General features: G+C 41.2%; 1 protein-coding gene across 1 annotated transcript; it reads left to right on the forward strand.

Moving 5' to 3' along the window:
- The first annotated feature begins 479 nt into the window (after positions 1-479).
- On the forward strand, positions 480-13,955 carry LOC147205059 (solute carrier family 28 member 3-like). The gene is made up of 17 exons (XM_086110848.1): positions 480-539; positions 1,096-1,172; positions 2,592-2,683; positions 3,699-3,888; positions 5,140-5,284; positions 5,751-5,864; positions 7,455-7,532; positions 7,599-7,679; positions 7,765-7,845; positions 7,926-8,051; positions 8,852-8,976; positions 10,127-10,295; positions 10,378-10,575; positions 11,514-11,595; positions 11,668-11,766; positions 13,587-13,701; positions 13,799-13,955. The coding sequence occupies exons 1-17, from the start codon at positions 480-482 to the stop codon at positions 13,914-13,916; spliced, it is 1,950 nt and encodes a 649-aa protein (XP_085966974.1). The 3' UTR covers positions 13,917-13,955.
- The last annotated feature ends 1,137 nt before the right edge of the window (positions 13,956-15,092 follow it).

Consider the following 15,092-nt stretch of genomic DNA (forward strand, 5'->3'; position numbering starts at 1 on the left):
AGATTTAGTTACACTGTTTTCATATTATAATATATATCGGTAATTATAATTTAACTCTATTATGTGTGCCCTGCGATTGGCTGGCAACCAATTCAGGGTGTCCCCCGCCTACTGCCTGAAGACAGCTGGCATAGGCTCCAGCAGCCCCCGCGACCCGAGTGAGGATATAGCGGTTCGGAAAATGGATGGATGGAACTCTGTGGATGAGTTGTTTGGATGGATGTTTGGATGTTATTCTAGGTATCCAATGGTGTGCTGTGCTTGGTGATGGCATGGCCTTGTATGAGGGAAGGTGAACTCGTTGGCTCAATGTTTGACAATTACTGTGAAATGATGTGACGCTGCCCTCTTGCGGTTGCTGATGACAGCTCAGGAGGTGGAACGTAAGCGACCCGAGTGGGATGAGGGTAGAGCAGATGAATGGAGAAAGGTGCGTGTGGATCCTCCTGTGCTGCTCGTGTTTAAAGTAGAACACAAATATGATGGAGATGATTGGGAGGCACAAAAGTGGAAAACACAACAGAGCCTTTGAGGCCCAGGTAAGAACACTATTCCACGTTTTTTTCTCAAAAGTATGATAGTGTCTTCTCAAAAATCTACACTTTTGATCTGGATTGCAAATACATAATTTTTCCTTTCAAATGTTTTGTTTGTCTTATATTTGTAGCCTATTTTCGGGAAAAGAAAATTTCCGAACTGTATCTCCTAAATATATGTCTGATTTTTCGCAAAATATAAACAACTTTTATTGGCTTCTCTCAAAATGCATTTTTTTCTTCCCCCTGAAAATATACTGATATTTCCTTATTACCACTTTTTTTTTTTACTATTTTCACAAAATATTACTTTTCTCCTCAAAAGTACAACTTTTTGTCCAGTCTTCTTGCTCATGTGACCGACAGGATAGTTTTGATGACATTCATTTGCCTCGAGTGTCAACACGCAAGCCACAACCTTGTGCAAACAAAGATCGTTTCAAAGGTTTTTAACGCATTGTCCTGAGGCTATGTGTGTGTGTGTGTGTGTGTGTGTGTGTGTGTGTGTGTGTGTGTGTGTGTGTGTGTGTGTGTGTGTGTGTGTGTGAGTGCGCTACAGGAGGAAGTGTACGTCGACATGGACTCCAACACTGATGAAGATGCTGAGAAAAATTCAATCCGACACAACTACAGTTTGTGGGTCCTTTTTTTCAACGTTACATACTCACTTTATTAGTGACACCATCATCATCTCATGGGATGCAGTACAAGAGTTACAAGAGCATAAATTCAACCTTGATGAATGAAGAGAGCAATGGAAATTTTGAACTATGTAATATTTTGACCCACTCATCAGTCGCGGTTGGTGGGGATGTATGCTGTATACGTTCAAGGGTCATTCAAGAAATAAGGTGAATTTTTGCGTATAAGAAGTTCTAAGACAGAGAGAAACTTTCTTTTTTTTTTTCAACGTACTGTAGTCTCCCAGCACTGTCACGCACTTTTCCCATCTTTGCAGAAGCTTCCATATTCCCTCAGTGTAAAAATCTTTGGACTGATGTCCCAGCCAGTCGCTCACAACACTTTTGACTTCATCGTGACTGTCGAACTTTGTGCCAACAACTGTGAACTGCTGAGCCAGGTCAAGGCAGTCGTTAAGAACAAACGCTTGAGTCATCAGTCAGAAGGAGTCATCTTGCATCATGACAACGCAAGGCCTCACACATCAGGCCAAACGGTGCAGACCATCAATGAGCTGGGCTGGGAACTCCTATCCCAGGCGTCTTCGGGCAGTCGGCGGGGTTCACCCTGAACCGGTTGCCAGCCAATCACAGGGCACACCTAGACGAACAACCATCCGTGTTCACACTTGCACCTCGGGACGATTTAGACTTTAGAGTGTTCCATTGACCTGCCATGCATGTTTTTGGATTGTGGGAGGAAATCGGAGTATACCCGAAGAAAACCCACGCAGGCACGGGGAGAACATGCAAACTCCACATAGGAAGCCGTAATCGAACCCTGCACCTATGCATTGTGAGGCCGGTGTGTTTACCAATCGACTCCCGTGCTGCCCCGATCTTTATTTACTTCTGCATAAATTGCGGGATTAATTAATCGCGACTCGGGACTAATGCCTGCACTCATCTCGAACGCATCCAGCGGCACCATGCCTATTTATTTATTTGTTTATTTTTAAAGAAAACGACCAAAAAAAAAACTCTTTAAGAAAAGATGCCACACTTGGGGAATTTGAGTTAGATTTGAATACTTTGATCCAAACACACATACAGAACACAATCTAGTTGATATTATGTGCACATTAATTTTTTAATATTTATGGGAATTTGAGCATGTACAACAAAAATAAAACTAACTATTGGGAAAGGAGTAGCACAGAATAAGAGCATAATTAGAGTTTTGAGTACAATAATAAAACAAAAAAAAAGAGTGAATTCAACTTGGATCTCAAGGCATTAGTGTACATATTTAAAAATGATAAATGATACATTTATCATTTTTTTCTCTTTTGATGTCATTAGATATGGTGTGCCTAATATTGTTACCTTGAATTCCGTTTTTATCTTATTTTTTATTCTCTCTTGGTGTGTGCAGACTGCTGATGAGGAAAGTAGCACTACTAAAACTCTTTTGCATCCAACACCGAGACACGTTGGAACTGCTTCTAAAGTTGCTGGTCGTCGCATGTGAGTGATCTCTGTCAAAATATTACTTGTGACTCTGAAATGATGTTAACTCTGTTTTAAAAGTAACTAGCATAAAACGATAGGGTGGCCCGAGGGGCCTTGGATCTCTCAAGGTACACACTAAATGCTTGCTTGTTTCATCGGCCCAAGTGTTCACAATACCTGTGTTAATGTTTGAGCTTGCCTGATAGCTAGATGGGGTTTGTTTTGATAGTTTATCAGCTAATTTGACAGGCAGTTAGCTTAGTAGTTAGCCAGGTAATTGTTTTTGTTTTTTTAATGTAAATGTAGCGCAATTGACATGTACAGTATGTGTAATGCATGCCAGCTCACGCTGTTCTAACGACATTGGCAAAGCCTCACATATGCTGGTTATCACACAAAAATAGCAATATTTCATTAAAATTAATTAGAACAGCCACAAATAGATTTTGGCGCCATCTGTGCACTCTCGCTTTGGCTTTTAGCTTTTATTTTAGTTAGATACAGAATGATAAAATCACAGATACCCTTTCCATAACTTATTGAAACCTATGTCTAAATATTTTGCATCACATTTTTATTGAAGATTCTTTGGTATTGCTTTGAGAGACCAAAACTGGCAAATATTTTATCGGTTAGTTGAACGGTTATGTACTGTAGGTATCGGTAATGTCATGCAATGGAAATTCTTGGGAATTGTAGTGTAATTTATTCGAATTCATTTTGCATATTGGTTAATATAATCAAGCATTTGGCAAGATTACTGAACAACAAATATGTATAGGATTTGAAATTGTTGTTATTTGACCCAAAAATGGTAGTTCATGTGAACAAACAATTTGGGTAAAATATTTAACTCGCCTGTTGAGCTAAATCGACCAACCCATCCTGCTGGGTCAGGTTAACTACTGTTAGGATGGTGCTATAATAATCCAGCGGTTGGATTAAAACTAAACCAATTTGGGTTGTTTTTTACCCTTTTTTTTGTACTCCTTCTGTAAGAAAGCAAGTATTAGCTGATCATGTGTTCCAGGTTGGGTTGCCGCAGTGATCGTGGCCTGCGTGCTGAACTTCCGTCGGGCTCTCGAGATGCTGCTCATCTCCTTAATGGTGCTCTTCTTCGTCGTCTGGGATTGGATGATGGGGCGCTATGGTGACCGGATATGGGAGGGGCTGCTTCCTGTCAGGGAGCTGGTCAGCAGACACTGGATTCGGATCAGATGGTGAGAAATTACAGTACATCAGAGAAATGTTGACTGTAGAGCAAACTCTTACCAAGCAGATGAGAAAAATCAAATTCGATTCTTCAGCAGATGGTGCTGTGTGGAGAAAAATCGAACAGGGTAGTGATTCATTTGGTAAATTCATTCCTTCCAAGTGTTGTTTTTGAAGTGACCCCACGTGTCTTTGAAGACCTTACCTGTCCTTTTTCTGCTTCGTGGTGCAATGGATGCATTTGACCAGGTTGTAAATGGGATCAATCTTGAGTGGTAGAATGTAAGAAAAAATAATAATGTGTGTGTGTGTGTGTGTGTGTGTGTGTGTGTGTGTGTGTGTGTGTGTGTGTGTGTGTGTGTGTGTGTGTGTGTGTGTGTGTGTGTGTGTGTGTGTGTGTGTGTGTGTGTCCATCCATTAGAAGTGGTACCGGGTGGGCAGTATGTGGTTTACACACTGGACCAGTTGCCAGTCAAATATAGTATAATAACCGTTGTTAATATAGTTATTTCTTTCTTTACTTTTTTTTCTTCTTTTTATTCAACTTTTGTATACATTTAAACGATTTTTCCACTTTTTCTCCTCAAAATATTACTCTTCTCTTGAAAATATGACTTGAAAACATACCGGTAAATGGAATTTTGGATTAAAAAAATATACTGTATATAACAAAGATATTTGATGACATATTCCTTAAAAAGTATTCTCTTTTATCTTAAAAATGTATAGCTATTTCTCAAATATTTACATTTTTCTAAATCAACATATTTTTTCTTCAAAAAAATAAATACGTGTTCTTGAGACGTGCAACTTGTTTTCTGAAAAATACAGTGGCGCCTTGAGAAAACAGGGACTTGACCTACGAGGTTTTCCAGATACTATATGGGTCTTCGTTTGACTAATTTTTGGTTTCAACTTGCAAGCACAAATTTGAGATCCAACTCCTCCGGTGGCAATGAACACAACCCACTTAACATTCACAACAAACAACAGTTTGGTAGATGTTTAATGCTAAATAGAATTTTAATACAACCACATAGCTTAACCTTTAAGTCCACTAGCTTAAAGCTAATGCTAACACAGAATGGGAAACACCAAAGACATAAATAGCATTAATGTGGCCGCGTTCTAACCCTTCAAGTAACAGCAGTGCACACATAACATAGAGTAGGTCAAACAAACGTGGTCTCCAGCCCTTCTCTTGATTTACATAGTTGTGTATGATCCAGTTGTTTGATTTTTGCGGCTCTCCTCTGCAGGCTGATTTACGCGTGTGTGCTGGCGGGCGTTGTGTGCTGGCTGGTACTGGACACAGCCAAACGAGGAGAAAGACAACTTGTGTCTTTCTTCGGTTTGCTGCTCCTCATCTTTCTCATGATGCTTTTCTCCAAGCATCCTTTTAATGTAGGTCCTGCACGTGCACACACACACACACACACACACACACACACACACACACACAGAATGCTGCTGCTTGAGTTCTTACCCATACCAAAAAACTGGATGAGATTTAAGTGAATTCTTTGATATGGAATTCATGTCAGAATAATGAAGGAAATTAATTAGGGAACTTCTGGACCCAGCTTTCTTTGATTTAGTCCGGTTTTATTTTAGTATCAAGGCTACCTCATGGGGTCTGCAAAACAGAAACTCGGAAAGATGTTATCAACAATCAACATACATTTTCATATTGAATAAATACCATTTTCCAGAAGAAGTCATCGTTGCCTTCTCAATAAAAATGACATTAATACCCAATGTTTAATTATACTCCTAAAACTTGAAATTGCACTTGCAAAATGACAACAACAAAAAAGTTGTTGTCATTTTTAAGTGAGTCAAATAAACGTATTGTCTGAATATGTTTTAGTGCTCCTGGCAAGTGTTGTTCTGTGGACTTGGGCTGCAGTTTGCCTTTGGGCTTCTTGTTCTCAGGACGTCCTTTGGCTTTAAAGCACTGAACTGGCTCGGCCAACGTGTTGAGGTATATACACACACACACATGCTCACGCACACACACGCTTGTGGTTCTTTGTATGACCTAATACAGTTTAACAGGTTTAGTGAACGGGCGGCCCGGTAGTCCAGTGGTTAGCACGTCGACTTCACAGTGCAGAGGTACCGGGTTCAATTCCAGCTCCGGCCTCCCTGTGTGGAGTTTGCATGTTCTCCCCGGGCCTGCGTGGGTTTTCTCCGGGTACTCCGGTTTCCTCCCACGTTCCAAAAACATGCATGGCAGGCTGATTGAACACTCTAAATTGTCCCTAGGTGTGAATGTGAGCGTGGATGGTTGTTCGTCTCTGTGTGCCCTGCGATTGGCTGGCAACCGATTCAGGGTGTCCCCCGCCTACTGCCCGAAGACAGCTGGGATAGGCTCCTGCACCCCCCCGCGACCCTAGTGAGGATCAAGCGGTTCGGAAAATGGATGGATGGATGGAGGTTTAGTGAACAAGTATAGAACAAGTGTTGTGGAACCAAGTCATCACAGTCTGTGGCTATTCAAAGACACAGCAAGACCGCAGCTCTCCCTCAGGGCTTCTTTTTTTTCAATGTAGAAGATAGCAAAATCAGATGAGTACAATTAGCGAAAAGCACTTTGCGGAAACTAAAATAAACACTCATATTTGTTTGTATGTACCGTTTATTTATCCAAAATATTTCTCTTTGCTTTACAAAGGAACGAGGCCTGGGCCATCCCGCTCAATGCTCAGTGGTTTGCCTCCGGGGGGACTTCCTAAGCTGGGAAACCAAAAAATAATCATTAGGTGGCCACTTCGGCCAAGGTGCGGGCCTCCTGCACAGAGCTGCCTGTGATTTTATCATTTGTCCACGTATGCCTGAATTGGATACCTGAAAAATTTGCACCTCGAGCAGTCTCCTTGCCCACCGATGAGCGAGCAGGCCAGCACCTCCAGCTTTCACATCCCGTGTGCCTGCTCAACAGCGAGGTTGAGACATATCGCGATCCACCTTGCCACAAAGCCCGCCGCCTCATCAGCATCCCCTCCTTGCCCACCCGCGGCAACGGAACGGGATGCCCCATGAGCCTCCTAAGTACATACGGCCCTCTCACGTCATCAAAATTTCGAACTTTTCAAGCCTTTGTATGATTGCAAGGGCTCACCGTTGTAGTTCTCCCCATCTGCCTTCACGGTAGTTGTAAAAAGCACTCCTGGCGCTTGTTAGGAACATGTAATATTCAACCTGTTCAGCTTGCACATGTCATTTTGTCCTTTTCATCAAAGTGTGATGTGAATTCACTTGGACAGAATGTTGACTGATTAACACCCATTTTATCAATTCTCTCCATATTAAATCCTTCACCTGCCATCGCTATTATTCTGCCTGTGATCAGTCACGTGACATCCGGTGCGTATCGGACGCAAAGGATTTGTGATAACATTTTGAAATCATTATTAATAGATCCATTGCCAAAGGAGTCGGTAAAAACCTACCCCTTGCCACCATGTAAAACCGCCTCTGGTGTTTCCAAACTTTTGACTGGTACTGTACATTTTCAGGTTCATTTGAGTTTGTGGCCACCCGAACGTGTGACAAAATGTCCTTTCTGCAGATCTTTATATCTTACACAGATATTGGTTCTCGTTTTGTCTTTGGAGAAAAGCACGAGGTGCACTTCTTCATCTTCAAGGTAAGTGCATCATGACGTTTTGTCATCCGAGGTGATAAAAGTCATGTTGTGATGTTTTGCACGCAGGTGATGCCGATCTTGGTTTTTCTGAGCGCTGTCATCTCTATGCTCTACCACCTGGGCTTCATGCAGTGGCTAGTTTGCAAGGTGAGAAAGCAGTAGCACTGGACAATGAGTTTGAGGAAGAAAGCACAGTATGCGACCAAAACCCAAGATTGTTTCCTGTCGACAGATCGGCTTCGTCATGCAGGTTACCATGGGAACGTCTCCGGTCGAATCGATGGCCGCAGCTGCAAATATCTTCTTGGGGCAGGTGTGTTGCCATGACAACAATACGCCACCACCAAATCCCCACCTCCTCCTCATCCTCCTCACGTCAAATCGTTGTTTCAGACAGAGACCCCCCTCTTGATTCGACCCTACATCCATGAGCTCACCTTGTCCGAGATCCACGCCGTGATGACGGGAGGCTTCGCCAGCATCGCCGGCACCCTCTTGGGAGTTTTCATCTCCTTCGGAGTGAGGAAGATCATGGAATGCACACATGAGGGGGAAAAAAAACACACTAAAAACAACAATGTGCTCATGGAAGCCATCAGTCTTATGAGTGGACTTGATTTCTTTAGCAGGACACTTGCTAGATTGGTCATTCCAGAATCATTTTCTTGACTCCCAATGGAATTTTAACAATTCATGCGCAAAATACAGAAACATGCATTTGTTGCGTAAATGAGAGTTTTCCAAAGATAAAATATAACTGTTGTGAAAGATTCCTAAATGTCTTTCAAAATATAAATTAGCTCTTGAGCTAATTGGAATTTATCTTAATTGTATTGGATTTCCAAGTCTTTTTCTTTTTTTTTTCTTACCTTAAACATCTCCTCAGGATACTGGCAACCTCTACTAAAATCAGTGATGTCCTTAGTTAGACAGTTCATTCAATTCTACACCCTGGAATGAAATTATTAACAAATATAAAATATATAATATCATCAGTATGTGGTTCAGTTTTCAGAAATTTTCTGGTTTCTGAAAAATAAACTGAAAAAATACATAGGGCATCATTAAGGTTTTATCATTTTAGTTATTTATGATAACTCATATAGCATCTTTAAAAAAAACATGTTTACTAAGTGCTTTGACAGAAAATAATACATGAAACAAAAATAACGATTACAATGCTCATATTTCATCTAAATCCTGAAATGACAATAATGATGTATTAGGTGTTTCATCATTCTATTTATTAGTGCTGTATCAACATTTGGATTGCTGGGCTGTGGAGGTTTATTTAGTCATTATTTCCTTGTTTCTGCAAGGTGGAAGCTACGCACTTGATGACCGCATCGTTGATGTCTGCTCCCGCCTCGCTGGCCATCTCGAAAATGTTCTGGCCAGAAACAGAGACGCCGAGGACAAAATCAATTGACGTCAAAATCGAAGGGTATATCCTCCTCTTTCCTACGCTCCATGAGCCTTTGCGTGAAATAGGTGCACGACCTCCGGTTTAGCAAAAACGTCCATTTCTTTAGATAGAACGTCTTTGTGCAAGTTCACTTGCTATGACAGTTAGACTTTAAGAACGCGGGAACGCCAATTGAACGTTGTTAACGTTCCAAACGCAATCTTAAAATCTCAGAGGCATATCAATACCTGCACAGCATTAACGTTGTTCACGTTTTGTTAAAAAAAGTTGCCGTCTTATTTGCCGTCAGGCAGATGTAGGAACCAGCCAAACTACTTCCCAACATGTGACCGGGATGCTTCATGTAAACAAGCCTCAGGTCGCTCAATATCATATAATTTTATGTTATTTTTTTTAAACATTTATGGGACACCTCTACTTATGTTAATTTCAACTGCTGCAAATATTAGAACAATCTCCCAAATATTTTGAATTTTATGAGCATATCCTCTTCTCCATACCTTGGACTTAACTTCTCTTTTGCCCAAAATAAAAAAAAACTTTTAACTGTTGAGATGTATCATTTTAACATTCTTTCTCCTTGACACTGATTATTACTTTCTAATTAGCCTGAGTGTTGGCGCCACCTTGTCATCTTACAAAGAGCAGAAGAAAAAGAAAAAAAAACGGGCGAGTTTTTCAGCAAATAGCTGAAGATAGATTCCATACGGAAAAAAAATATACCTGAATCATTTCAATGACACCACTGGTAGATTAATGATGAGTCTAGTCTTCTTGTCTACCACCTTATTGAATGTGTAGAGTAAGAGGCGAAACAATTACGTGAGACCCTATAACAGTTATAATTCACCTTTCAACAGGTAAGTTGATCTAAAACTAGATGTGTAACTTTGCTGCTGAGAATTGGGAATTTCTCCATTGCGAGACTAATAAAGGTTTTCTTATCTTATCTTAAATTCAGACAAAGTTAACATGATCTTTGAAAAACTGCAATCAAATTTAAATAGCTGAGAGAAGGATCCACATGCGAATAAAAGTACGAATACGTGAATGTGTGAGTAGCCAATGACAAATGGGTGGGGGGTCTTTGTCTTGCTGCTGTAGACTGTGGATTTCCCCAGTGTGGGACAAATAAAGGATATCTTATCTTATTCATTGTTTCCTTCAGGGAATGTAACAACATGCTGGAGGCAGCGTCGCAAGGGGCCATCTTTGCAGTGAGCCTGGTGGCCAATGTGGTGGTCAACCTTTTGTCCTTCTTGGCCCTGGTGGCTTTCTTCGACGCCACCATCTCCTGGCTGGGGGGCATGTTTGACTACCCGCAGCTCAGCTTCTCGGTAAAGGACGCGCATAAAATGAGTTCAAATGACCGTATGTACCGTACAGTCCAATCAAGTCAAACTTTTTGCCATCTTCCAGCTGATGTGCTCGTACATCTTCATGCCCTTGGCGTTCATTATGGGAGTTTCGTGGGAGGACAGCTTCTTGGTGGCTGAGTTGGTGGGCACTAAGACCTTCCTTAATGAGTTTGTGGCCTATCAGAAGCTGTCGGTGTTGATCAAGAAGCGCAAGGCTGGCGGGCCGGAGTACATCAACAACGTAAAACAATACATTTCTGTAAGGGTGGATTTTTTTTTTTTGCTCTCTGTATACCATAACCCTTACCCAGCTCATTTTAACCCCCATCCTTGCCCCCAAATCTAACCAAACCCCCCCCCCACTGTCAAATCCTACATTTAACCCATATCTTATTGTCAAATACTAAAAACCAACATAAGTAACTCAGTGGTCCCCAACCTTTCTTGCGTCACGGAACGGTTTAGGCAGGTGCATGCTTTTCGCGGACAGACAACCATTCGCTGATGGGTGGGATGCTGTAATTTTTGTTTTCATTGCTTTTAAATTGCCAATTTTAAAGCATTGGAACTGTCAGCAAAGATAATTATAGAGAAATTCAACATTTTATTGACATCCATTTTCTCATTCATTTCAAATAATTTTATTCAACAACAAATGTGAAAGAGTAGAAAATGAAAGTGAACTAAAAATGGACTCCTGAGAAAGAATATGCCTTCAAATCTTTTTGAGTTATGATTCTACATATAGCGTGAACATCATTGCAACTTGCAATAGTATATGATCAAAAGATGACACGATAGAGCCTTTGTCCGGTGGTTGCCGACTAGTTGTTAGCGGTTTAACTGCTAATGTTTATGTGGGCAGGCCATGCAAATTCAGCTCACACTTTCATGGTTGTTACATTTGTATACCGCCTGAAGGTAATTGACAGTTATTCAAAATACTTACAAAGTTCTACGACAAAAAGAGAGAGACTATGAAAGATTGAAAGGTCTAGAATACAACACTTGAAGCACAACAGCTAGCAAGGACAATAAACCGACAAGAGCTGAGGCAGTCCTTGAATACATGGCGAGGCTTGATGGGGAAACGTGGGACAGATGCGTCGGCTGGAGGGAAATGCCCTTCACTCCAGTTGGAGTTGATACACAAACAAAACAGACAGAACACGACCATGATGGCATTCTCTTTCACAGGTCCACTCTGAAACCATCGCCACATACGCCCTCTGCGGCTTTTCCAACTTGGCCTCGCTAGGCATGTCAATAGCAGCGATAAGTGAGTGCCACTACCACAAATCACTCATTACTTTAAAAAATAGAAACTATTATTATATTGTTATTGCTGCAGCGTCAATGGCCCCGGAGAGACAAAGCGACATCTCCTCTTGTGGCATCCGATCCCTGATTGCAGGCAGCGTTTCCTGTTTTGTGACGGCCTGTGTCGCAGGTGACTGCCTTTGCTTGATTCATAGTTCACACTTTCCAAGCAATTAATATCATTTATGATTCCACACATGTCAACCGAGGCTTCTTGGTAAGTGGGAAACAAACTGTTGGGTATGCGCCATCACTTCCTACAGTCAGATTTGAATCACCCTATCGGGGACACGTTTGCATGAATATTCACACGCATATGTCATATTAATATGACTAGACTGAAGATATGAATAAATCTGGGCTCCATTTGTCCCTTCACTTAGTGTCTGTTCTTTGAATTAATTAGTTATCATTACTTAGGATTAGATATTGTGTCAGCAGTTTGGAAGATAACAGCCAATAACTACAATGAGTGAACAGTATTCCGATCAAATAAAACATAGTAATGAAAACAATAAAGACAAGAAAATATTTCTTCAAATTACAAATGAATTAGTGCTTGTCCTTAATTCACAAAAACAACAATACAGAAAGTTAATGATATTTACTGGTTGACATAATTCAAGTTCAAAGTATATGAACAACAAAAAAGGTGCGTCACTTCGTCACTGATGAGCCCATTTTACTGACAAATGACGGGGAATTATAAAAACTCACTCAGCACTGATGGAAGTCGGTTTTCGTCTGAACCAAACACCATTCTTTTTTCTTTTCATTAAAATTCAAGAAATTCCGTGCAATCCGGGCCTTGATTTCCCCCCAGACGGTTCAAACGTGGCTTTCGGCAGAGAGCGCCCTTTTTGCTCAGCGGGATGTTGATTTGACTGTCATCCGCATCGCAGTGGAAGGAAATACCATGTTTGCTTAGGATGGAACCTAGGGGCAGCAAATACAGTGGAAACAGCAGGGTACCAAAATAGAACCCTGAGGAACACCTTATGAGAGAGGAGCAGAGTGGGACTCGGAATAACCAAGGCTCACACAAAAAGTACAGTTTGCCAAATAGGATCTAAAACACTCAAGAGCACTACCACTAATGCCCAACCTGGTTCTGTAAACAACAGAATACTGCATTCTTGAAGTAGGTGGTCTACAACTAGACGTCAGGCTGGATTTTCTGCTAGAGTGTTATATGCTACGGTTCTCATGGGTATTTATTTACATCATGGGCAAACTTGGCTTCACCTTTCCTGCAGTCTTTATTTCCATGGGATTACACATTTCGCAGCACCTGCTCGTTCATTCCCTGCTTCTAAGCAACCATATCTAAACTCAGCTTCTCAATTTTCGCAAGAAGACATGAGAAACCATTGTTGTTAAAAGACACAGGGGGCAGTACATCCACATTATACTGTATGAGCACCGCCCCGCCGAGCACTTTCTTTGAGCTTGCAATCCATTCTGAGAAGTGGTTCATGGCTAAAAGCACAAGCTTATGTTGCACCGCTGTCTTCATTTTAATCACTCAAAATTCTAACAACTCATCTTCCTTGATAATTTTACCATCGGCAGTGGTGTAAATCTCAGGTTTCACCAGAGAAACAGACTCTCAACCCGTCTGCCACTCACTACCAGACGCCATCTTGTTAGAAATTTACATGTGTTATTTTTTTTTCGCATGCATGTATCAAAATGATTGATACATGTATACATTATTCTACGCAGCAGTATACTAAAATACTGACTGTATTTAATGATAATCCATTCATTGTTCGATTTTCTTTCTTCACCAATTGGCTGGAAGAGATCACATGGCTCTATTGTCTTAGTGGCGTCCGTTTTGTCTCAATATGGTTCTACTCCTATAAAGTACATATATGAGCTGTGTGTGCGTGTGTGTGTGTGTGTGTTTGTGTGTTGGTGTGTGTGTGCGTGTGTGTGCGCTTGCAGGCACACTGTACATCCCTGAACTGGAGTGCCCACACTACCTCAGCAGCACATTCAACAGCACTAATGGGACAGTAGCAACACAACTGCTCACCTGCTGCACACAACTTTACAATAGGTATGGAATGTGTGGTTACGCTACATTTTTTACTCTATATCGATGCATATTCTCTTTGTTCATCTATCATAAGTGGATGTGTGTGTTTGATTGTCAGCGTGAAGGTGCATGAGCCATGGAACTACACCTTGAAGGAGTTCAGTGTGAGCAGTTTGCAAGGGTGCTGCCTGCTCACGCCATCTTTGTCACACTTCAACTGTAGCTGGCTGATTTGATGCTGCTTTGACGGTACCAACCAACAGCGGCATTGAACTTTGGAGAAAAATGGGAAGACTTTCCGAGAGGGCCAAGTACTGTATGTAGGCGGCCTGTAGAAGCCCCGATCGTCATACCAGCCCATAACATAATCATGACCCATAATGTCGTACATTTGCACTTTTTAAAAAATGTTATAGGCCTATTATGTAATAACTGACCAATAACGTAATAAAAGTCCTAAACCTAGAGCATAGTAACTTTTGGTCAATAAGGTAATACCATATTACATTATTGGCTGGTTATTAGATTGTTGGTCTGAAATGTAAATGTAATAATCAAGCTTGTTATATGATTATACACTAATGTTACTCTAACTTTTTTATATATATACAGTCACACTTTGTTTCCATTTGTACCATTTGCTTGTTTTACGCAATGGTTAGAAATATTATGTCCATCCCTGCCTTCAATTCCTTCCACAATTTAAGTTCCAATTTTATTGTTAAGCGCCCCTGTGAATTCCCTTCCCCTTTGCCAAATTAATTATAGTATATGCATCCACATAGTCATCACCATAGTTTTCGTTTCTGAAAATGTGTCAACAACAAGTGGGGGAGGTGGCTCATGAGGATATGTCCAGGTGCCCAGATTTTGGTACTACGCCTCTGCCAACCAATCAAGTGAAACACTCATCGAAAATCGACTCGGCTTTTCAATGAGCTGAGGGACAGCTACAGTCCCCAATCGGTTACAATAAATGTATGACAATCTATTATGTATTACCCCCCCCCCCCCCCCCCACACACACACACACACACGCGCGCAAAGTACGTTAATAGCATTGGAGTTGACGAGGTTCAGTTTTGCCAAAGAACATACGTGACCATTGGGTGTCGCTGTTGTCCTTTCTTAAAGAGTCTCACCATGACACAAGGGCCTTCTTGACATAAGTTTCACCTCACGTCACGGAGGACATGTTCATTGAGACGTGAGCCGGATAAAATAGGGCACCATTGAATGCTCTCACACACACACAGATGGTCTAGAACACATGAAAAGATAAATGGACAAATAAACATGGATGGAAAAGGTAGAGGGAAAGAACAAATATGGGATTTTAGACTCCTATAGATTCTGTGTGGTTGCAAATTTTAATTTTAAGACAGCTTCATGTGGCCCTAAACGTATTTTTG

The sequence above is a fragment of the Hippocampus guttulatus genome, chromosome 5 (assembly GCF_054856545.1).
Source record: "Hippocampus guttulatus isolate MCC_2025c chromosome 5, RoL_Hgut_1.0, whole genome shotgun sequence".
In the NCBI taxonomy this organism is placed as follows: Eukaryota; Metazoa; Chordata; class Actinopteri; order Syngnathiformes; family Syngnathidae; genus Hippocampus; species Hippocampus guttulatus.

What these genes read in the sequence shown, in the direction of transcription:
- LOC147205059 (XM_086110848.1), top strand. Translation starts at nt 480, where the DNA reads ATGATGGAGATGATTGGGAGGCACAAAAGTGGAAAACACAACAGAGCC. An exon ending in GGCTCGGCCAACGTGTTGAG is followed by an intron (nt 5,865 to 7,454) that starts GTATATACACAC and finishes TCCTTTCTGCAG; the next exon opens with ATCTTTATATCTTACACAGA. An exon ending in ACCCGCAGCTCAGCTTCTCG is followed by an intron (nt 10,296 to 10,377) that starts GTAAAGGACGCG and finishes GCCATCTTCCAG; the next exon opens with CTGATGTGCTCGTACATCTT.